Source organism: Lycium barbarum, chromosome 3 (genome assembly GCF_019175385.1).
Source record: "Lycium barbarum isolate Lr01 chromosome 3, ASM1917538v2, whole genome shotgun sequence".
NCBI classification, from domain to species: Eukaryota; Viridiplantae; Streptophyta; class Magnoliopsida; order Solanales; family Solanaceae; genus Lycium; species Lycium barbarum.
Window position 1 is genome coordinate 15,558,440 of NC_083339.1, and position 26,025 is coordinate 15,584,464.

Consider the following 26,025-nt stretch of genomic DNA (forward strand, 5'->3'; position numbering starts at 1 on the left):
CTCACGTAAGGATAATAGAAAAGGAATAAATAGCATGGTGACGCTCGGTCAGGCAGGGCATCGGGTGTCGGTTGCGGCCCTCCGGTTTGGGTCGTGACAGGTTTCTACCAATCGAATCAATTCAACTCAACCTATACAATCACTAGCTTACTCCAACATACGCTTCTGAAGAAGGGCTCTACGATTACCACCAACAAACGTAACCAAGTCAGAACCAAATAGAAAGACAAGGTTCAGTCATCATCTACAATTCCACTAACATCATCTGAGCCTTCCAACTCTCACTCACAATGATAAAAGAGTTCATAACTAAACACCCTCATGCTTTATGCTACCTAGGATTCCGTTTCCATCTACAATTTCTTCAATACCATCCCCATCTAACCGACTTACACTCCTGAAGAAGACCAAGCGAGAGTATCCTCTAAATCAAAACTACCAACTCAATCTAACAATAAGAGAATATCTGAGCACAATCCCACAATAAGAGAATATCCGAGCACAATCCAACAATAAGAGAATATCCGAGCATAATCCCACAATAAGAGAATATCTGAGCGCAATCCAACAATAAGAGAATATGAGATATGAGTATGAATGCATATGCAATGCAGTGATACACACATGCTTCGGCGGAATATCTGCTCGCTTTGACAGTCATGACCCATGAGGGACCGCTAAGTCCATGTACTTGCTGTGGCGCACAGCCCGATCCAATAGTCAGTGTTGTGGAACGTGCAATCCCATCCCAGTCAGTATTACGGTACGTGCAACCCGATCCAAGTAAGTGTTGCGGCGCGCAACCCGATCCCAATGTATATACAAATGAGTGTATGCATGATAACAATGCCAACAAGAATATAAGGATCAATTGTGCCGCACATGGACACATACCACAATCACAATAACAATATCATATCTTTCCTTTATTTTCCAACAACCTCAACAATGATAAATATGCTCTTCAATCATAAGGCAATCATTAAGCATCAACTCTAGAATCAATCACGCGGCGACAAGAAAATAGATCACAATAAGGAAACAACTCAATAGAACAGAACAAGGCGACAAGACATAGTCAACAACAATACCAACCTAAGTATTCCATCCCAAACTCCATACCCGAAGGTGTACATGCTTTCTCCGACAATCACTAACTCCATATATGATTCGCTAACCCAAGAATAACCCAAAAGGTAAACAGGGCTCAACACTAATACATGTCTAACGGATAGGCATCAATCAATTCATAACTACAACAACACTCACAACCAATAAAGCCACTAAAGAGGTAACGATTACAACATCACGCCTAATAATACCCACCTAGAACTATCCAACCCAACTTCATGTCTGGAGACCCAGGCATGCTTTCTCCATCGCTTTCTATTGCACATATATGAGATACTAATCGAAGTCTACTCAAGTAAGTTGTAACCTACCTTGAGGCCGAGCAGGTGCAACGGGCATCCCTTTGTCTTCTGTCATGCCCCGAACCATGGCCTGGACGTAACACGGCACTCGGTGCCTGACTGCATGTGACCGAGCGAACCACATGGCTTGCTGAATCATCATGATACATAACATATGCGGAATATAACGTGAATGCATAATGAGCCTTTATAAAACATGGTAAGTCATAATACTTAATAAAATACTTGTTTAAGCATGAGTGAGCCAAAATGGCTATACGACTCCAAATGTCTGACATGACATAACTGACTTGTCTAGTCTATGAAACCTCTATCATGAGTCTGACTGAAAAACATACTTACTGGGACAAGGCCCCCAGCATACCTTTAGATGCATAATTAATCATAAAACAAAAGTTGACTAAACCCCGAATGAGATGGGGCTCACCAATAAGCTGATACGAATGTTGTCCTACTGAGCAGATGTGTCGTCCTGTATATCAGTACCTGCATCGTGAAATGCAGGCCCCCGAGCAATAAAATGGGACGTCAGCACATTGAATGTACTGGTATGTAAAGCAACCGAAATAAACAACATGGGACATGGAATAACATGATAAGAGCTGAAACTGAAAAACTTGGACATGAACATGAGCATGAGTACATATGTATATATATAACATTAGTAAAAACATGATAAGTAGGGAGAGCAATAACTTATAACCGATCCATGGTCTGGTGCTTGCATCCCGCCAGCAGGACACTCAGTCCTTGCCAGGGAACATGAGATTTGCTAAAATATGAAAGGATCCAGTCATTATGAGAGATCGTCCGGGACATGGGTGGAGCGATCCTCATCCTACGGTGGCTACGTAGTTTCAGGCTATCTGAAGCCCTCCTCGGTAATTAATGCAACTCCCAAAACATGAACATGTAAAATAGTGGCACTTTCTGCCCATGGTATATCATGAATCATAACTTGCTTGTACATAGTGTTCATGAATCATAACTTACTTGTACATAGTTTTCATGAATCATAACTTGTTTGTATATTTTCATAAGATAACTTGTCATAGTCTTGCAAAACATGTTTTTGGTTCATGAGTAATAACAATAGTTCGAAATCATATATATATACTTGTCTTGAAAACATGCTTGTAACTTGCTGGATGAAATCATAAAGTTTCATATAAACATAATGAGAACACATGAGGAAGAATTCATGATTCATGGATTTAGCTAGGATTCCTAATATCCGTAATGGAAGATTAGGAATACAATGACGAACATAGATACAAAATTCATGTACATACATACATAATTACGGGCTACCAATATGTTGGGTTTAATGCCCTAGGATTTGAACTTCATAGATTTTACGAAAACGGATCATGGGGAAGAACGTAGAGATTCCCACATGTGGATGGAAGTTCTACATACCTTGACTTCCTGCTTTTGAGTGTATCACAATGTCCTTCAATCCCTTCAACTTTAATCTATAGCAATACAGGTCATAGGGACTCTATATTAGCAACAATATCCATATTTTGTTCATCTAAGCATTTTATCAAACACTTGGTAGGCATGAAGCTCCACAACCTTCATTAATGGTGTTTTCTTCCCCCAATCCCCATTCTATTACTTCTAGCTGATTCTACAATCTCAATTAGATGTAATTGACATCATTCTTCATCACCCATATGAATACAACAATCCCAAGTCAACAATCCAAAAACCCTAGCATAGTTCATATAATTCTCTTTATCAAACCCATTTACTATTCTCCCAAGAACTTATCAACACTTTAATCATCATGAAACATCATAAAACTTACCTTGGTTATTGTAGGAATAAGCCTTGAGTTGAAATACTTCACTTGAACAAAACCCTAGTTCCACCTTCTATGGAGTTTCTTGACTTGAATGGATTTGATGTGTTTCTCACACTTAGTTTTGTGGATTGATGAAGTGGATCTTTTGTTTCACTTGGATTCTTGCATATGGAGTGTTTGGATGACTCTAGAGAACCCTTGAGTCGTGTAGGAGAAATGGGAATGAAAAAAATGGGTTTGGGTCTCTTATTAACATCTTAAAATCTGACCCATCGGGCAATTCTACGCCCATTTTTACGTTCCGTATAATGGTTTTACGGACCGTATAACTCACCGTAAAACCATTTCAGTGATTTGGACATTTTGTGCTCATTTTACGGTGGGTTTTATGTCCCGTATAATGGTTTTACGGTCCGTATAACTTACCGTAAAACCATTCCAGTGATTTGGACATTCTGTGCTCATTTTACGGTGGTCTGAGTCAATTTTACGGACCGTATAATTGTTTTACAGACCGTATAATTGAACCGTAAAATTGCCCAGCAAAATATGGTTTTCTGTGACCATTTTACGCTAGCTTGAGTCAATTTTACGGACCGTATAATTGTTTTACGGACCGTAAAATTGAACCGTAAAACTGACCCTCAAAATATCATTCTCTGTGACCATTTGACGGACCGTATAAATGTTTTACGGACCGTCAAAATGTTATACGGACCGTCAAATGGTCCGTCAAAATTCTCTGCTCGGACAGTCTGTCGTATAATGGGTATAACTCTTTGCACGGATGTCCGTTTGAGGCCCATAATATACCGTTGGAAAGATATTTTAAGGGGCTACAACTTTCATCAAGTAAGTTTTCCCAAAATCCAAATTAATAGAGGGGTTATGGTCGTTGGAAGTAAGACCTTCCATAAACTCACTTGCAAACATGCCCCGTAGAGTGGCTTCCAACTTTTCTTTGCTCAAAGACATTTCTTATGACTTAATTGGTTTTCAAAACACTTCCTATAACCCTCATATTGGTTCCATTATATTATCATCTTATGAGTCAAACTTTTCGTCCGAAGTTACGAGGTGTTACAATATCTCCCCCTTGGGATCATTCGTCCTCGAATGATAACCATTCGGGATTCTACAAAAATTTCGCCAGAGTTTCCCCTGTAATAAGGCACTACCAACCTGTCACAACAACCCATAATATCATTGCCTCACAGGGCTACATCACAATAGCATTATAAATTGGCCACACACGACCAATAGCATGAAAAGAAAGCTTACATACCTCAAAATCTTGGTGCTTCATCATAAATCTCTTCTGCAGGCTGAAACAAGTGCGGGTACCTGGATTTCATATCCTCCTCGGCTTCCCATGTAGCTTCCTCAACTTTCTAACTCCTCCACAGGACTTTCACTGAGGCTACTTCCTTAGTTCTCAACTTGCGAACTTGACGATCAAGAATGGCTACAGGGATCTCCTCATAGGTGAGGCCATCCTTAACTGTTATAGCATCAGCAGGAACAACCAACGAAGGGTCCCCCACACACTTCTTCAACATGGATACATGAAAAACTGGATGAACAGCAGCTAACTCTTGTGGCAACTCAAGTTCATAAGCTACTAGACCAACCTTTCGTAGAATTCTGTAAGGTCCAATATATCTGGGACTAAGCTTCCCTTTCTTTCCAAATCTCATAACACCTTTCATGGGTGAGACTTTAAGGAACACCCAATCATCAACTGAAAATTCTAAATCCCTTCGTCTCACATCTGTATAAGACTTCTGGCGACTCTGAGCTGTTTTCAAACGCTCCTGTATTAACTTGACTTTCTCCATAGCCTGATAAACCAAATCTGGTCCTAACAACCCTGCTTCACCAACTTCGAACCAACCAATTGGTGATCTACACCTTCGCCCATACAGAGCTTCAAATGGTGCCATCCCAATACTAGCATGATAACTGTTATTATAAGAAAACTCGATGAGAGGCAAGTGATCATCCCAATTACCTTTGAAATCCAAGACGCATGCTCTCAACATATCCTCCAGATTCTGAATAGTACGCTCTGCCTGGCCATCTGTTTGTGGATGAAAAGCTGTGCTGAGGTTCGCCTTGGTACCCAATCCTTTCTGAAAGGATTTCCAGAAGTTTGCTGTAAATTGAGCACCACGATCTGAAATAATGGACACTGGTGTCCCATGCAATCTGACAATCTCATTAACGTACAACTTGGCATAATCTTCTGCTGAATATGTGGTCTTGACTGGCAAAAAGTGTGACCCAACTGGTAAGAGGCGTAACCCATGCATGCTGCGGGTTGCCCTCCATGACTTGCTCATGTACACTGAAAGCATTGTATGACTTGGGTCGCAGACGGATCGCACAACTATGCCATCTTCACTCTGCAGAGCTACGGGTATCGAACCCGCGACCTCAAGCCCTTTGTCTCCACGAAGGAGCGACTCTTACCAATTGAGCTGCAGTCATGGAGGGCAACCCGCAGCATGCATGGGTTACACCTGCGGATCCTCAAACACAAAGGCGCCTTGTGTTTGAGGATCCGCAGGTGTAACCCATGCATGTTGCGGGTTGCCCTCCATGACTTGCTCATGTACACTGAAAGCATTGTATGACTTGGGTCGCAGACGGATCGCACAACTATGCCATCTTCACTCTGCAGAGCTACGGGTATCGAACCCGCGACCTCAAGCCCTTTGTCTCCACGAGGGAGCGCCTCTTACCAGTTGAGCTGGCAACCCACAGCATGCATGGGTTACACCTGCGGATCCTCAAACACAAGGCACCTTTTTTGTGAGGACCCCACCGCCTGGGTCGCCCAGGACCGGTGAGTAGACCCCTTGCGGGCCCCCTCCATGACATGCATGCTTGACATACTGGGGTATTGTAGCAAGGATACACGTGTCCGCACGATAAACCATCTTCACGCTGCAGCGCTACGGGTATCGAACACGCGACCTCCATGCCCTTTACATTCCCCTGAGGGAATCGCCTCTTACCAATTGAGCTGCAGCTGAAACTCAATTGAGCAATGTTTGTCAAGAATACGAGTAAGAATACGATTATGTAGAGACGCCTAGAAATGTTCGACGATAAAAGACAGTTAATTTTTTCGCTCAGCAGCTCTATGTCCGATTTGAGGGTGTCACCCTTACTTTGCATATCATTCCCAAGCGAACAAAGATCTTGTTACTTAAATTAATGGACTTCCAAACGATAATTGCCAATATAAATAAAAATACTAATCCGTGGAACAATATGATACGGGTTGCTAGAAGCTTACTCTCTTTACACTTTTGGGTTGTATATATACCATTAGAGTAGTAGTAACGGCATAAGTAAAGGTAGATAATGAGAAGATAAACTTGAGTAGGTCGAACAAATCTGATTTGATTTGGATATTTTTAGCAAATAATGCTTCATACCTACTCCTAACTCTATCTAGATCCGCACGTCTTGAGGCTATAAAACCTCTTTCACCTTTCTAAATATCCATGTCTGAGATGAAGGAGAAAGGTTAGCATCGGTATTGAAGGAAAAGAGGGAAATAATGTAAAGAAGATTTTGGAGGGAAGAAAAGGATTGAGTATTTATAAGAGTTGAGAATTATGGAGGGAAAGGTTAAAAAAAAGGAAGAGAGGGAGCGTGGTGAAGAATGTGGAAATGAGAAAATACGCGGGAGTATTTGAAAATTTTAAAAGGAAATAGGAGAACATGTTTTTTTTAAAAAAAAAATCCTATTTATTTCACTCTCTCTCTAATTTATTACTTCACTTACTAAATTTATCTACAAGAGTTAATAAAAATGGAGACTTTTTAATTGTACAAACCCGAGGATGATAAAAGGGAATTTCTTGGTTTGAAATCATGTCATTCTTGAACTAATCACCTAGATTCCCATGCTAGGCTAAGTAACCAACCCCAAATGCTAATCTTTCCTCTATTTCACAAATGGGGTACAACTAGATTTCTTGAAATTGGGAATTTATAAGAAAGGAATTTTAGTTATGACTTGTGTGATGAAATTAGCAATAAAACCCGGATTATTGGTCCATGAAAATCTAGTTGGGTATAAATTCCGATTTACCCTTAAAACCTAAAACTTTGTATAAAATTTCTAGAATTTTACTTTTGTTCACTTGGACTTGTTGACCTTCCTAGACCCTCCGTCGCGAGGCACGGTTCGGGAATGAGAAGACGAAGATGTGAGGACCCCACCGCCTGGGTCGCCCAGGACCGGTGAGTAGACCCCTTGCGGGCCCCCTCCATGACATGCATGCTTGACATACTGGGGTATTGTAGCAAGGATACACGTGTCCGCACGATAAACCATCTTCACGCTGCAGCGCTACGGGTATCGAACACGCGACCTCCATGCCCTTTACATTCCCCTGAGGGAATCGCCTCTTTCCAAAATGACTACAGCTTTTATTCATTAGTATCAAAAGGCAGGGTCATCAAACAAGAGTATCCAAATAAGGAAAGCAATTGAGTCCTTGACGAAAAAATCAGTATTAAGAACATTGAATTAAGAGTTAGTAACGGAAGGAAGCAATTAAGCAAACTGTAAACACATACCATGGTGTGTGAAGAGATAAGATGCTGATATCAGCACCAAGGGATACCTTGTCACCATTTTCAACTGTCTGTACAACCCCTCACATTATCAACTGATCCACCATAAATTCTTATTCCAGGAACAAGCTGTTTTATTTCATCATTCCCTCCAGCATGATCCCTGAAATGCGTTAGCATTCATCAAGATCAGATAAATGCAGAACCCACATATGTACCTAAATAGATAAAAGGGTAGTCCGGTACACTAAGCTCCCGCTATGCGCGGGGTCCGGGGGAGGGCCGGACCATAAGGGTCTATTGTACGCAGCCTTATCTTGCATTTCTACAAGAAATTGTTTCCACGGCTTGAACCCGTGACCTCCTCATCACATGGCAACAAGTACTTTACCAGTTACGCCAAGGCTCCCCTTCATATGTACCTAATTAGATGTTTATAGCAAATGCAAATGCAGTCGAGCTGATTGATTTGTATGTCCTAAAAAAAGTCTTTCCATGGAGTATTGTTCAACCCACGCTAGCCGTGGAGCAAGCTTGTCAACTATTTCCCCCTCTTGGAATACATGTAAACCAAATAACATCCAAGAGAACAAATGAAATAAAAGGAGAAAACAGTTTAAATGACAAACCATCAGAAAGTAATTCGTTTAATTGGCTATTCAAGTTTGATAGTATTCAAGTTTTTTCACAACTTTCAAGGATTCAAATTTATTGAAGTACTCAAATTTTAACTTTGATGTGCTGTTATCTCTATCGAACAACCACTTTTTTATTCTTCTATCAACACCAACAAAATGTATATAAGTCAATGAAGGACTTAATCAAGGGCCTTCATAAGAACTTTGACCAGGTAACAGCCAAATGTGTACGTACTAAAGGAAGATTTTCTATCACTAATAGTCGAATATGTTTCAACTATGTGCTCTCGATTGCTACCCTCATGAAACACAGAAAATTAGTTACGAGTAATAATTAAAATCTATAAATTCTCACAAAACAACCAAATTGAACAATCAAAAGAAAAATAACAAAAATAGAAGAAACTTAGAAGTGGAATAACAGACCAGTGGTGATGAGTGGTGAGAACAAATTTGAGGTCAACTTGGTTCTCTTGAGCAACTCTAAGCACCTTATGTGGCTCGACGGGGTCCACCACCGCAGCTTCCTTAGTAGTTTCATCAATGATCCTAACAAATTATTCATAGAAACAGTAGCAATTAGCAAAAACCCTAAACAACAACAACATACTCAGTGTATTCTCACAAGTGGAGTCTGGAGAGGGTAGAGAGGCTTTTTCCAATAGACACTCCGCTCAAAAGAAGTAATCAAAGTAGTGTTGAAAGAAAAATAACAGAATATAAGATGAAACAGAAATATGTATATTAAATTTCTTAAGTTTGTTATTCATGTATTCAAGGTATAGACTGAAAACAGAAAACCTTTAAAACAAAAGTGTAGTTTTGAGCCCACAGAAAACTGTGTTTCCTTAAGGAATTTAATACCCTCACAATTGCCGAATGTTTGGATTAATTCATCCCAGGATAGCAGCAATACTGCCAATCGCAATTTCAGAACTTCAGCGAACTCAACGGACCGCAGTAAATCAGCAAATGAAGCAACAATAATAGTGAGTAAGAAATGAAGAATATGATACTACTCAACAAAGATGAGATGGGTACAGGAGACTAACCAACTTTCCCACATAAGAGTACCACTAACTCTGGTTAGCTAGTACCTTTCTACCCTAACCCTAATCCTCGATCTCTATACCTTCTTATCGTCATTACTATAGCAAAAACAAACCCTAAACCTGATATCAATTAGCAAATTGAAACAGAACATCACATACATATAGGAATAGTTGTCATCTAAGCATGGAATGTGAACAACTTTCATCTCCTTCGCCGATCAGATAATACCACAACTCAGTTCTGTCAAGTTGGACAAGGAAATAATGTTCAATAACGTGAAAAAAAACTTTACTATGAAATAATGTTTAATAACGTGAAAAAAACTTTACTATGGGTGACGTGCAACCAACAAAAGGTGTGTAAGGCTCACCTAACATGAGAGGGCATTGTAGGTACCACCAGTAACTTTTGACACTTCTTTTTCCTCTTTAACAAATTATTTGCTCTTTCACATTTGCTTTCCAAAACCTTTTTCTCTTCATTTATTCGCATGTCTTTCTCTCGTGTAAAATGTGCAAGTCTAGTTGCCAACACTTCTTCTCTTTTGGAAAGTGGACATGAAATGCTAATCTACCCCTCCGCCCAGTTTTACTTGTTCAGTATACCAAAAATATAAATCCACTTTTACTTGTCCAGTGTACAAAATCATGAGATAATTTACCAATTCATACCTATTTTACTCTTATTATAACAACCAACTTATAATTGAGAACTAAATGCCCATTGGTTGTATCATGAATTATATGGCTCAAGTTATAAAATAAAAATTGTAAAAGCAGACTTTGGAAAAAATATACGATACCCATGTACTAGCTACCTTCAGCTCTTATAATGAAATGGTAATATAACATATTCTTATTTTTCCTTTTGGGGTAAATAATTGTTATTGTTAGTTCTTTTAAGAAAATAAAAGGTAGTGCTATATTTTGTATACATCAAGTTCATATAAGAATTTAATAATTTGTTAATGTTGATAGCGCAAAAATAATTTCAAGAGAAGAGTAAGGTTTAATTTTAATAGTGCAAAAAATTATTATAAGCGAACGGTGGAGCTACGAAATTATTAACTATTATTATTAAAGCCATTAGTTTTCTCATACGCTTATATTTTGGGTCTTGCATTGATTAAGATCATCTTCTTTGAATTATAAGTCTTGCCCAAATGGAGAGTTTTGAGTGGTCTAATATATTTATTACTATATATAATAAGTGGCAATGTAATGAATTTTGTAGGCCTTAGTTAGTTCTCAACTTTCTTGTTGGAGAGTTTCCTAACCAAATGGTTTGCAATTTCAATTTTACCCTTGTATTTGATATTTATTGCATATATATTAAAGTATATTTTCAATAAATCTAGACACTTCCAAACTTATTTTGGTAATACATGATCCCTCAAATTAACTTTTTGTTACTATTATATATAAGAGCAAATGTGGGGATTTTTGTAGTCCTCACAATAATTTTTAAATTTTTTAAAAACTTTTTAATTAACTACTTTTAGGTCCTAATCTTATTTATTTAAGTCAATTTTTTTGCTTTTTATTTTTAAGGTCTACTTTTCAAAAGTTATCGAACCTGGAGACTTTTGTAGTCCTCACAATAATTTTCAAAATTTTTAAAACTTTTTAATTAATTACTTTTAGGTCCTAATCTTATTTATGTAAGTCAATTTTTTTGTTTTTTGTTTTTAAGGTCTACTTTTCAAAAGCTATCGAACCTCCTACCTCATTTTTCATGTTCTTTGATTTTCTGGTTGGTGCTTGATATCCGCATTTGAGCCCAATTAATCCAAATAATTCGCACTGTATCGCGCTTATTCGGGAGGAGCCTTCCTCCAAAGATTTTTTTCATATCCATGTTCGAACCCCTAATTCCTAATTAAGAGAGAAGCAGCTCCATCCGCTGCAAAAGTTAAAGTATGTATTTGTCTTCAAAGTTCATTAACTATGTATAGATTATTTATTTGGAACAAAATAACTTCAGAAAATTAGGATACATAAGTTATAAATGTCAAATTCTGGCTCCACATTTGATTTGAAGTAAATAATTTCATCAAAATGGAAGTTAAAGTATTAAAGGAGTGAAATGAAAATTTTGCTTTCATATAACTACCCACTTGCGGGACTACAATGGGTATATGGTGGTTGTTGTTGTTGTGGTTGTACACTTGTACTAACACAAATTATATTTCTTTAGTTAAAATATCTACTTTTATATCTTGAGTTTGGGCCCGGGCTCAGTACGGGCCTCACATAACTAGTATATTATATAAACGAGAATCCACAAATTTGTCGTCCTCACAGGGCCACTCTAGGAATTTTGACAAATTGATGACATCACTCTGCTACACGTGGCTCCTTTTCTGCCTATCTCAAATTCTCAATGCTTGCGCTCCTTTTTTTTGTGTTTAAGTTCACTGCTACATGAACCTCTATTATTGGTACATATCTTTTTTATTCTTTTCTTGCTCTTGCCGTCTCTCCGGTTTATATTTTATGATATTGTTAACTTTTACATTTAATTCAAAATAAATAATATTTTACGTAATAAAGAAGTTATTAATAGTTTTTTAAAAAATTATTTTTATTTTGATAGTGAATTTTTACATAACCAAGAAATCATATTAAATTGATACTATTTAATTAAGAAAAATTTAATAAAAGTACTTTTTATTTTCTAGAGGTAAGTGATTCTTAAGGGCGTGTCTATGCTAAAAACACCATATAATATGGACAGAAAGGAGTATTAGATTACTCTTTACATTATTCGTCTTTATATATTTTACTAAAATTTAGGCAACTTTGGAGCCACATTTTCGTTTTCAAGTAGAGCATTTATCAGATCTTTCTCATTACTCTTCTTCGTTTTAATTTATATGACACCTTTCATTTTTCGAGAGTTTTATTTGACCAAACTTTGAAGCTAAATCAAATTAGATCAACTTAATATTTTAACATTAAAATTTAGATATTTAAAATTATTCCAAAGTTACTACACTGAGAATAATATTTTTAAGCATACTTGTATATATAAAGAACTAAATTGATTCTTGAGGTTCATTTGATGAATTTAGTTTTCCCCTTAATCTTGTCTAAAACTAAACTTAAATTAACACTTTACAAGCATAAACTCTTGCTACATAAAATATCACAAGTGAAATTAAAATTTTATAAATGCCAAAAGTCTATTTCTATTTAGAAATTAAGAAAGGATATGCTCACAAATTCATAAAAATTGTAATGTTTTTCAATTTATGATTTTCACCGAGTTTTAGCTATTTTATATAATTTAAATCATATTACTTTACATAATGTCAGGTTATTTGTATCCCGTTAGCATTTGTTGATTCTCCTACCAAACTTCCTTTCGTATAATCTGTTTAAATTTTTTGATTAGGTGGCTAACAAAATTTAATAATTATGAAGACTTACCAACAATATATTTTTAACGTGCCACTAAATTATATTAATTATGGGGGAAGAAAATATGATACAGATTATATTCTTTATTTAAAATATTATTATTTTTATATCTTGAATTTGGGCCCGGGCTTAGCACGGGCTGCGGATAACTAGTATATATATATATCGGAAAAGGGCCAAAATTACCCCTGAACTTTGGCAAATAGTTCATCCATACCCTTCGTTATACTTTAGGGTCAATTATACCCTTACCGTTATACTATGGGATCAATTATACCATTATGTCTAACAGCTGCCACGTGGCATCATCCCAGCCCTTCAAAATTATTTTCCCCTCAAATAATTTTTTACCCACTAAAATAACCCAACCTGACCCGACCCGATTTTTTTTTTTTCCAGCCAAAGTGATACGGACCCAACCCATTACCCCTTGACTGGAAAAAAAAAATCGGGTCGGGTTGGGTTATTTTAGTAGGTAAAAAATTATTTGAGGGGAAAATAATTTTGAAGGGTTAGGATGATGCCACGTGGCAGCTGTTAAACATAAGGGTATAATTGACCCCATAGTATAACGGTAAGGGTATAATTGATCCTAAAGTATAACAAAGGGTATGGATGAACTATTTCCCAAAGTTCAGGGGTAATTTTGGCCCTTTTCCGTATATATATGTATATATATATATATATATATTTCACATCTAAATCTTAATTGACTGTTATAGACAGAGAACAGTTCTTTTTTTTTTTTCAATTAGTTCATGTTATAAAAGATAATAGAATTATTTAATTTTAAAATCTCAAATGATATTCATATTCTATTAATTGAGAATTTTAAAAGAGTGAAAAATCCTAGAAACACAAAAAGTTTCCAACTTCGTCTTTTAATATCTCACGTTCTAAATTAACAAGAGCTTTTTATGTTCCAAATTCCTAGTTGAAAAATTTATTAACCTAAAGTATCCAATAAAATATAATTTATTTGGTAATTATGATTTTATTTACTAAAGTGCCTGTACAAGTGTTAAAAAAGAAAACAGAACCAAAACCTCCTGGACATAGTCCCAGGATGGTCAACTGCCTCTCCAATAAAATATCATAGGATGAAATAATTAAATTTTTATCAACATTTCAACTGAATTTATGTGTTTCTTATAGGACAGAGTTGTATCAATCATGTCAATGAAAATGGGATGTGCAAACGTAATTAGGACCATGAGATACCCCTTTAGGTAAAATCAGATGTTTTACAAATATTGACTAACCAAATAGTTAGGTTGATGATTGTAGTAAGACGCACTATCCCCAAAAGTAAAAAAGAAATAAAAGGAATGAATGAGTAGATACTTATCCGATATTTACATCAAATCATGTATTAATTTATCATGATTAAATATTAAATCAATGTGAAACTGTTATTGATTATAGTTTAGTGATATGATTGCATGTGAAGATACGTACGTGTACATTGAATTGTATAAATACGGGGTGCGAATATATTTATACGGAATGACAGTATAGGTCACAACGATGCATATTGCTTACTGTTGACGATCTTTCTTTTTCTTTTCTTTTTTTTTCTTAAGAGATCCAATAATAGATGGATGGTTTTATTAACTAAACAGAAAAGTAAATAGAGGGGTGAAGGAGAGTTAGGCCAGAAACTTCCTTAAGAAACTTTGTCATCAGTATTGTGATGAAAGGGATAGAACAGAAAAGAGGAAATAATATGGTAGAATTCTCCATTCCTTATCGGGGCAGATTCCCACTTTCCAACAAGCAATGTTCTTGAAATTAAATTAGTCAGAATAATGAGAAATGTTAAACCAGAGAGCTTGAATGTATTTTCTGTATGTCTCACTAGTAAAACCAGGAGCTGTGTAATCCATTGTTTCACTGCTGACAGTCGTGTCCTAATATAGAACTTGGCAGTCATCCTTCACAAAAATTATAAATCAAGAGGTGAATTCATAATTTTTATACCATTGGCTCCTCTTGCACCTTGCCATGCTTAGAATTGCTCTGTGTCACATTGATGCACTTGATTCACATCTGAAGATCCTTTATTCTTTATGAATATCTCAAGGTTCATTCCAACTATACAACCCCTAAACGACTAATATTATGATAAGGAAAATGAATATGAATTAATTCAATCTCAAAAGCTAGCTAATTTGCGAGATAAAAATTATTCAACAACATATAATGAAAATAGGACAGCACGGTGCGCTAAGCTCCCGCTAAGCACAAGGTCCGAAGAAGAACCAGACCACAAGAATCTATTACAACTATACAACCCCTAAATGACTAATATTATGATAAGAAAAGTAAATATTGAATCTAACTCAATCTCAAAAGCTAGTTAACTCATGAAATAAAAATTGTTCAAGAACATATACAACAACAAAATAAAAAAAAATAAAAAAGGTGCGCTTAACTCCCACCATGCACGAGGTCAGACCCAACCACGAGGGTCTATAGTTCAAGACCATATAAAAATACCAAATTCTCATCCCACAACTGATGGGACAAAATAAAAAGGACATGTAAACTGGAAAATTTAAGACAATGTACATTTGGAACAGATATATCACAGTGGATGGAAGATGAACTTGTAATCTTATTCAAATATCTTCCTTAAGACTTTGATCTCTTAGAAATACTCGCCAGATACAGCCATACAGGTAATTGACAGCTAAAAGAATTCAAGAATCAAATGGTCTACATAAACAAATTTCTTCTTGCAACAAGCAACCAAATGAACAATAAAAATCAACTTAAGAGTCCTCTTCGATTACAATTGCCAAGCAGTACCATGATATATTCCGTTGATCCTTACAATATCTTGAAGGGGTTAGCCTAAACTTAGCCAAAAGAACCACTAGATAAAAAATGGGAAGACAAAAAGGAGAATAAGAAAAACAAGGTTCCCACAAACAAAACTGTAAGGGTGATACAATCATCATCTAAGATGATAAAAGGAAAGGTAAAATCCTAAGAATTAACCAGCCTAAAATATCTAGAGATACAATTGATGTGGGACGCTAGTGATTTTGGCTATACAACAAAAACCAAGTTAAACAGCAGCAACCACAAAATTTACGGCCGTGTGAATGTTCTCATGTTTAAATACTAATTACCATATCGATACTTAAAAACTTTCTTCCTAACTAGTAACTCAAACAAAACTGAACCTTGGGGTTTTTTTTTTTTTTTTTTTTTTTTGTTTTAATAAGAACTGAAAATGTCAAGAATCAAAAGGCCCTTCAGAGAGAAGCTTCTTCAGTGTCTCGTAAGTCATGAACACAATTCCCACGCTGGGAACCACTTTGTAGTACTCGGGCATTATTCCTCTGTACAAGCCATGAAATCCTTCAGTTCGGATTATATGCTTAAAAATACCCATTATGCCCGTATTGTACACATGTGCACGTCCTCCTGCTCCTTCCAACTGCTTTCTTCGCCTCACAAGATCCAAAGGGAAAGTTGCTGCACATTATCAAGAATACAACACAACAGTTCAGAACTGCAATTTCATTCAAGTCTATGTGGTTTCACTTATAACCAAGTTGTTCCCTAAATCCCTCAACAATTCATTTTTTAAGCATTGGCCTCGAACCCCCTAATCTAGGCAGAGGCAGGTTGGACAGCTATACTAGAGGTCTTCACTCTAAATGGTCACAAATACCCACATAGTTCCCAGCCGAGAAAAGGAACATGGGGAAGAATACAAAAATTTTGATGGGTCGTTTGGTTGCTGCTTAGGAAGTGAATTATTCATGTATTAAAACCAGTATAACTAAAATCATGGAGGCCCTAGTTTTAATTGCTATGTATAAAATTCAGCACACCAATTACGGTGTTTGGTAACCAGCTTACAATCCTGCATAACTAATAGTACATGTCTAAGTTATGAGCGAATCAACGTAATTATTTATTCAGGGTAAAGGATGGAATAACTAAACCCTGCTTAACTAATACCTGCATAATTAATCCCTGCATGCATAACTAATACTTGTATAACCCTAGCCAGCAACCAAACGACCCCTTATTGATACAAATTACTCACCAGTGGAAGATGCAATTCCTGACAGACTTCCACAAGCAAGACTGACTGCAATAGTAGGATCATCGGGCCTGAGAGAAACAGAACATGGAAAAAAAAAAGAGAGACGTTAAACAAGAATGGCAAAATGTCTAATAATAGGATAACTATCAAGACGACGTGGTACTATACCTCTGAATCTGCCAGTAAGATCTCAAAGCCTCATAGACAGAAAAGCTTATTGCTATACTAGGTCCAACACCCTGCGACAAACAAGCAAACACTAATTAGCACTGTAAATTACTTTTTCTTTTCCGGCTGAAGCCAGGAACTGATCAACATAGATAAAAGGTAGAAACAGAAAGGCAGACCAGTAATGTAGCACCAAGCCCTTTGTACAAACCAAAAATGCCTTCATCTCTGCAAATGGTACGAAGAGCATGCCCAATGCCCTGATAGTATATTGTATTCCTCTGCAAAGTTTAAAGAAACCAGCTAAATGAAATGCTGAATACATACTTTGGAAACAAACAAATAGCCATGATCTAGGAAACTTGAAGAGCCAGTTCAACGAAATGTTAAGTCATACTTGCAAAACAAATAAAAAGCCACAATCTAGTCAATTAGAGTAGAAGCTGCCCGGTTTTTATGTTGTCTACAACAGACAGGAAGTATGACATCCGACAAGTAAATGGACAACCTATGGGAGTAGGTGACATTTGACAACTACCAGAATGAGCTTAAAACCTAACAGCGAATACCAAAAAACACAACCGATCGAGAAAAACTAACCGACTTTAAGACCATCCCAAAAATAGACAGACTAGGTCAGTTTGCTACCAATTTTCTTTTTATTTTTTTTATTTTTTAATAAAACCGGCCAAGCTCAATCGATTCTTTTGCGCAAAAAATCGACCTTCGGTTGGTCCAAAAATCGGTCTGTTTTTCCAGTCAATTTTAGGAGTGCTAGTTTTTAAGTCCATTTTGTTAGCTGGACCAAAGGTGCTACACATTAGCAAAGTTAAGGGATTAAAGATGCTCCGCGTTATATTTTAAGGACAAAAATAGATCTACTCCCATAGATACGGGACAATTTTGGTTAAAAGCTCCTCCTCCACTAATCAAACAACACAAGAGAAACCAAGATATAATAATTTTAGAGGCATAAAACTAGTATACCCTGCTCTACTGTTCAATTGAGCAATCTGCAACATACTTATACCTGTGCAGCTAATCTTGTTCTGACAAGATCCAACGGGTAGGTGGCAGCAGCTGCTGTAATTCCAGCCAATCCACCACCAACAAAGTGCACAAAAGCATCTGCACCCGCATTTCTTCCTTTAGCATCCAGACCAGGAATTGATTTCAATAGCTGCCAACACAATAATTTTCAGAAATATTGCAACAAGAAAGCTGAATGAAACATTTCCTGCCAGCTTTATATAGGCAAAGTTATTGTCATAAAGTACTCACACTCTTGTAGCGTTCATAAGCATAGAAATTGACCGAGGAATAAGGAAGCCTGTGAGCAATAGTGACAAGGTTCCCCTTCCAAAAAGCCCTGAATCCTTCTTCATTGACAATTCGCAATGCCTCACGGCATATGCTGGGCTTGCTCAATAATGCAATATCTGAATGCATACCTTGAACCTACGAGTTGAAAACATTCAAACAGTGAGTTGAACAGGATACCAAAGGAAATAATTGTTGGCACATCACTTTAATTTTATTTCTCATAAGTCAAAGCTCTAAGGTTTTATTACTTATGTTTCATTTAATCATAGGGAGTTCACTAAGTCAAATACCAGCGGAGCAAACACACTAGGTGATTTCTTCCTATTTGTCCAAGCCATGGTGGACAGAGTTATATGCCGGTGAAAGGGTAGCACATAAAATTAGTTGAGGTGCACGCAAGGTAGCTCATAGAACTAGTTGAGTTCATGGCAATGCTAATTCTCGATTCGAACAAAAATAAGTAACTAAAAGCATGCACTTTAGACCTCATGTAGCACATATATAAGTAATTCAACAAAAAGAGAAGCATTCAAATAAATATAAATAGTTAAATGCACATGTAAAATTTCTCATCCCTCACTCTTTACTCTTTTCCAAAAAAAAAAAAAAAAACCCTCATCCCTCACTACTTTGTTTCTACTAATACATTTTTCTCTGACTATAACTATCAAACCGTTTAACAAATTCAAAATCTTCATAGGTCCAATCTTTATTTTCTAAGAAATTGACATAAGTTCAACCAAAAAAAGAACACATATTCAGCAAAGACTCAACATTTCCAACCCCGTAATCTGGCCAATCATCAATTACTTAACTATAAGATTAAATCAGCTACTAATAGAGTCCTCCCAGAGGCCGAGATATTAATTTTAGTACCCTTAATTGGACTAATAGCTCCTCTTCCTCTTGTTTCCGTCTAAATCTTAACTAAGAATGAATTGGACCCGAATAAACCCAAGAAACAATTTTTATAGTGTTTTTTCAGTTTCCAAAAAAAAAAAAAAAAACAAGAAAACAAATTTAGAAAAGACTCAACCTTTTCATCCCCGTATCTCACCAATTACTGAACTATATGATTAAATCAGCTCATAATAAAGTCCTTATAGAGCCCAAGATTTTAACTTTACAACAACATATCCAGTGTGATCCCACAAGTGGGGTCTGGGGAGGGTGGGGTGTAGGCAGACTTTAACCCTACCTTGTGTAAAGTACAGAGGCTGTTCCTGTAGACCCTCATCTCAAGAAAAGATTTTGACTTTAGTACCTTAATTATGTTAAGGGTCAGAAAATCGAGCATTCCTCTTTCAAATCATTCTTTTCCTCTAATAACTCCACTTCCCATGTATCCTAATTCCTTTTTCTGTCTAAATATTAACAAATAATGAAATGGACCCAAGTAAAACATAAATAGATAATATAAAATCCAGACTAACCTGAAAAAGAATAGTACTCAATACAAATAAAACATTTTTCTCTGACTATCACTATCAAACCATTTGTCGAATTCAAAATCTTCATAGGTCCAATTTTCATTTTCTAAGAAATCGACATAAGTCTAACCACAACAACCCAGTGAAATCCCACAACGTGGGGTCTGGGGAGGGTAGAGTGTGCGCAGACATTACTACTACCAAGGTAGGATGGTTGTTTCTGAAAGACCCTCGGCTCAATAGAAAGCATAAAAAGATGTCAGATAAGGCTAAGAAATTCAAAGCGATATGGAAATGAAAGTAACGGAAGCAACAAAGCCATGATGAAGCAGTTTGCAAAGGGCAGTAACTATCACAGATAAACTAAGATAATCAAAGTACAGGAAATAACAGGTAGTAGCAGAAATCAAAGCACAAGAACTTACATCGCGATAATGCGACTACTAATATGAAAGGATAAATGATACTATCTACTAGCCTTCTACCCTAATCTGAGTCCTCCATACCCTCCTATCTAAGGTCATGTCCTCGGTAAGCTGTAACTGCGCCATGTCCTGTCTAATCACCTCTCCCTAATACTTCTTCGGCCTACTCCTACCTCTTCTGAAACCATCCATGACCAACCTCTCACACCTCCACACTGGGGCATCTGTGTCTCTCCTCTTCACATGCCCAAACCATCTCAGTCTCGCTTCTCGCATCTTGTCTTCCACCGAGGCGACTCCCATCTTGTCCCGGATAGCCTCATTCCTAATCATGTCACTCCTGGTATGCCCACACCAGTGTTGTGAAAGGCGAGCGCCATCTCGCCAAAGGCTAGAGGCGTGGCGAGGCGTGGCTCTGCCGCCTTTTAGGGCTGTGGCGAGCTCACCTTCAAAAGGCGCGCCAAAGGCGCTAGAGGCGCCAGTTGTGGCGAGGCGACAGTGGGTATTTAAAATAAAAAAGCAATTAAAAGTTGAAGACTTAAATGAAAACAACGACTAGGGTTTTTTTGCCTTCTCCTCTCTTCTCCTTCAAGCTTTTCAGGTACGCTCTCTTTCTCCTTCTTCTTCTTCTTCTTCAGTTCTTCTTCTTTCTTCCTCCTCTGTTTTCTTCTTCTGCTTCTTCTTCTGTTCTTCTTCTTTTTTTCCGGCGACTCCTCTGTTTCCGGCGACTTCTGCAATTTTTATTTTTTTCCTTCTTCTATTCTCTTCTTCTTTTTCTGTTTTTTCTCCTCTTTTTTTTTTCTTTTTCTAATTTCTCCTCTGTTTTTTTTTCTCAACTGCCAGTGAGGCAGTGACTGTTTTTTCTCCTCTGTTTTTTTTGTTCAATAATTACTGAGCCATTGACTTATTCAAGTTCTAAACTTTTAGTATCTATTATCTACTTTTAATTTTTAAATTGAAATATTTGCTAATATGTTATTACTAGTGAGATTTAGATTATTTATATATGCAATTAAATATTTTAATTTTTTGGTATTTATTGGCGCCACACTTCAAAAAGGCGAGCGCCTCGCCGCTCGCAGGCCCTTGTCGCCTTTTGTCGCCGCACGCTGTCCAAAACACTGGCCCACACATCCATCTCAACATTCTCATCTCGACAACTTTCATCTTTTGAACGTGAGAGATCTTAACTAGCAAACACTCCACCCCATACAACATAGTCGGTCTAACCACCACTTTGTAGAACTTTCCCTTAAGTTGTGGTGGCACCATCTTATCACATAGCACTCCGGAAGCGAGCCTCCATTTCATCCACCCTTCTCCAATACGATGTGTGACATCATCGTCACTCTCGCCGCTGCCTTGTATAATAGACCCAAGATATTTGAAACTACTTATCTTCTGGATGACCTGGGTACCAAGCATCACTTCCACGCCAGCCTCCTGAGGTGCTTCACTAAACTTGCACTCCAAGTACTCTGTCTTGGTCCTACTCAGCTTGAACCCTTTAGACTTAAGAGTCTGTCTCCAACCCTCTAGCTTAGCGTTAACTCCGCTACGAGTCTCATCGATCAGGACTATGTCATCCGCGAAAAGCATACACCATGGCACCTCACCTTGAATTCGCCGCGTCAATCCATCCATCACCAAGGCAAATAAGAACGGACTAAGAGCTGATCATTGATGCAACCCCATCACAACTGGGAAGTGCTCTGAGTCTCCTCCTACTATCCTTAACCTGGTCTTGGCTCTCTCATACATGTCCTTGATCGCCCTAATGTACGCCACAGGTACACCTTTAGCCTCCAAACATCTCCATAGGATCTCCCTTGGAACTTTGTCGTAAGCCTTTTCTAGGTCGATGAATACCATGTGTAAGTCCCTCGACTACAGAAGTCATCCATCTTGTAAGGAGACTGGTGGAGCAGTATAGGGAGAGGTAAGTCTAACCCAAAAAGAAATTATTTTTAGAAAAGACCAATCTTTACAATCCCCATATCTCACAATTACTTAACAACAGCAGCAGCTACTAATAAAACCCTTACCAAGCCCAAGTTTTAAACTTTAGTACCCTTAATTATGTCAACAGTTAGAAAATCGAGTATTCCTCTTCCAAATCATTCTTGTCCTCTAAGAAAATGAAGTATCCCTCTTCCAAATGGACCCGAATAAAACGAATAGGATATACAGGACTCATAAAGCAGTAGTTGATAATATAACATCATAACAAAAACAAAAATCAAACTTAAGGGTGTGTTTGTTATGGAGGATTTTTCACTTTTCCCATGTTGGGTTGGTCAAAACAACAACAACAACATACCCAGTGTAATCCCACAAGTGGAGTAGGATGTAAGCAGACCTTACCATTGGAAAAAAATTCAAATGGAAACATTTTCCTTCATCCCAAACACACCCTTAAGAGAAAATCAAGCACTAGAGGGCAGATAAGAGGGAAAACCTGAATCTTAACTAAGAATCAGTGCAACCAAACAAGGGAAAATATCGTAGGAAAACATTTTCTAAGATATTTAGTGCAACCAAACAAGCGAAAATAGGAAAACATTTTCCTTCATACCAAACACACCCTAAATCTTAACTAAGAACGAAAAGGACCCAAATAAAAGAAAAAGGATATAGAGTACCCATAAAGCAGTAGTTGATAATATAATATCATAACAAAAAATAAAAAGGAAACTTAAGGGTGCGTTTGGTATGGAGAATTTTCCAATTTTTCCCAATGTTTGGTTGGTCAAAACAACAACAACGTTTGGGGAGGGTAGGACGTACGCAGACCTTACCAATAGAAATTTTTTCAAATGGAAATATTTTCCTTCATACCAAACACACCCTTAAGAGGAAAAAAAAACAACAACTAGAGGGTAGAAAAGAAGGAAAGCCTGAAAAAGGATAATTTATTTTTTGCTTACCAGACACTAGAAAATAAGTATGAAATCCACTTGTTTTTTAAGAATATATTATCTAGGAAACCATTTTCCCTGAAAATTTATTCCTTCATACCAAACACACACTAAATCTTAACTAAGAATGAAATGGACCCGAATAAAACAAATAGGATATAGAGGACTATACAGCAGTGATTGATAATATAATAATATTTAACAAAAACAAATATCAAACTTAAGGATGTGTTTGGTATAGAGGATTTTCCAATTTTTACATGATTAGTTGGTCAAAACAACAACAACAACATACCCAGTGTAATCCCACAAGTGGGGTAGGATGTATGCAGGCCTTACCAATGGAAATTTTTTCAAATGGTAACATTTTCCTTCATACCAAACACACCCTAAATCTTAACTAAGAATGAAATGGACCTAACAGGATATAGAGGTCTCATACAGTGCTAATGGATAATATAAAACCATAACCAAAACAAAAAATGAAACTTTAAAGAACAAGAAAAGCAAAAGAAAACCTGAAAAAGAATGGTGAGGCGGGCTAAGGGAGCAGTACAAGTTTTGCTAAAAGCACCAGCAATGCCACCAGCAAGTAGCTGTGGTACAGTACCAATCTGAGGTTGTTGTTCAGGTTGTGGCTGTCGTGGTTGTGCACGATAATGATGATGTTGTTGAAGTGTTTGTGGCTGCTTCTGAGGTTGTTGTAAAAACTTTTGTCCTGATACACCTACTCTTGCTTCCATTCTTGATCCAATAATTATAAAGATTGTATCTTTAGCTTTTACAAGTAAAGAATTGTAAGGACTTGAAACATCTGATTTTCGTTAAGGTTTTGAAAAAAAAAAAAATTGGATGAAGAGGAAATTGTTTTTAAACCCTAGGGAAAACCCTAAGGAAGAAGGCTGGTTTGAAAGTGGTGCTGCTTGTTTTATGAGGACAATGTTCCTCTGTTGGTGTAATGACTTTTTCTATTTCTTTTTAGGAGAATATTCTTTTCTTGATCTCTCTATGCTTGTTTGAGTTTGCTTTGGCTTGGCTTTTCTTTCTGTTGGACTTCAAATAGGGTGACTTAAACTTGGCCCAATAAACTCGGGCTACAAAAGATCCACTGACAAAAACGGGCCATTAGCACAAATATCCTATTTTGGGCTGGTCTTTAATTTTTATCCCTCCTATATCATTGTTTTAGTTTTTACCCTTCAACACTCCAAGTTAATAATAAGCGGACGAAATTACTCCTTCCACCCCACATAGCTTAGGCTTCTTCTCCAAATCATCTTCTTCTCAAGTTCATTCTTCTCTCCTCCCTCAGATTTCAAACCCAAGAGCTCCAAGTATCAATAATGGTGGATTTCAAATTTCGCCATGAACTTCTCTATAACAGTTTGAAGCTTCCATTGGCATTATCCAAACAATTTTTTCTTTAGTAACTACCCAACCAATTAGGTAACTTCACTTACAAATCTGAAAAACAAGAAGAAATGGAGAAAATCGAAAAAATGATATCATTAAAGCTATAGAAGTGATTGATCCAACTCGAAAGCCAACCTAGTTGAATGAAATTGAAGAAACACCAAGACCCAAAACACAAGCAACAAAGCAGATCCCCAAGAAATTGACACTAAAAAGGATAAAGACACCAAAGAGAAGAGATGTAGAAATTATGCCAAAAAGAAACTCTTAGCTTGTGCTCAAGTAAAGACACCTGAAAGTAGAGTTGAGAAAAGGAAAAAAAAAAACACTCCCATATTATTACTATCTCTCATCACTAGGCCTTAAGGCCTAACTTGACTAATTTTGGAATCTAAAGTTATGCCTTAAGGCCTAACTTGACTAACTTTGGAATATAAAGTTAGGCCTTAAGTGAAAATACATAGCGTTCCTTTTTGACAATTTTTACTGATGAGCTAAGACTAGTGGGACTTTATCTTATAATTAAGATAGTCTGGTGAACTAGAGTTACAATTCACAACTTTATCTTATATTACTAGTTTCATGAGGCCCGTGCCAAACTCTTAAACATTTTAACTTTCATTGTTAATGAAATTATTTACTTCAATTCAAATATAGAGCCAACATTTGAAATTTATAGAGCCTGAATTCTTTTTTTTTTTAAGTTATTCAGTACTAACCTAATAATTTATCGTATAAATACAAAGTTGTGAACCAAAGCTACTGGGTTCGATCGAAGCCGTTGTCAGCACTTTAGCTTCACTCTACTTTAAACTCATCTTGTGCTTATATTGAACTCATTTCAGATTTTAATAATGTATTTTATTTTCACCTGTATTAACCAAAGTCGTGTTTTCATCTTCTAGAATCATCTAACACAACAACAGAAAATTCCAATAACTTCAAATCTATACTACAATATCTATAACCTTCGTTTAGAATCTCTAAACAAATTAACCTAATGATCCTACAAGAATATTCGTAAATAATACTCCCTCCATTCCAAAAAGATTGTTATGTTTCGGATTACGAGAGGCATACTAACTAATGTTTGGTGTGAATTCGTACTTAGAATCTTTAATTTTTTTAAAATAAAAATTACATATTTAGAAACCACATAAAAAGTGCTATAAGTAATTGTTAACAATTCTAAATATTTAGAAAATATTTGAAAAAAATATGGTCAAAAGAAGATATCATTTGACTCTTGTAATCCGAAACATGACAATCTTTTTTAGACGGAGGGAGTAATTAAAGTACATTAATAAGTAAAAGATTTTAAAAGTATATT

General features: G+C 36.7%; 2 protein-coding genes across 2 annotated transcripts; both read right to left on the reverse strand.

Moving 5' to 3' along the window:
* Nucleotides 1–1,635: 1,635 nt before the first annotated feature.
* LOC132630509 (hydroxyacylglutathione hydrolase cytoplasmic-like) lies at nt 1,636–10,041 on the reverse strand. The gene is made up of 4 exons (XM_060346080.1): nt 9,901–10,041; nt 8,904–9,026; nt 7,843–8,002; nt 1,636–1,919 (listed from the first exon to the last, which is right to left on the reverse strand). The coding sequence occupies exons 1-3, from the start codon at nt 10,020–10,022 to the stop codon at nt 7,903–7,905; spliced, it is 345 nt and encodes a 114-aa protein (XP_060202063.1). The 5' UTR covers nt 10,023–10,041; the 3' UTR covers nt 1,636–1,919; nt 7,843–7,902.
* Nucleotides 10,042–15,721: 5,680 nt separating this feature from the next.
* On the reverse strand, nt 15,722–24,883 carry LOC132630510 (uncharacterized). Its single transcript, XM_060346081.1, has 7 exons — nt 23,801–24,883; nt 18,468–18,644; nt 18,217–18,366; nt 17,366–17,467; nt 17,187–17,257; nt 17,019–17,086; nt 15,722–16,438 (listed from the first exon to the last, which is right to left on the reverse strand). The coding sequence occupies exons 1-7, from the start codon at nt 24,023–24,025 to the stop codon at nt 16,197–16,199; spliced, it is 1,035 nt and encodes a 344-aa protein (XP_060202064.1). The 5' UTR covers nt 24,026–24,883; the 3' UTR covers nt 15,722–16,196.
* Nucleotides 24,884–26,025: the final 1,142 nt, after the last annotated feature.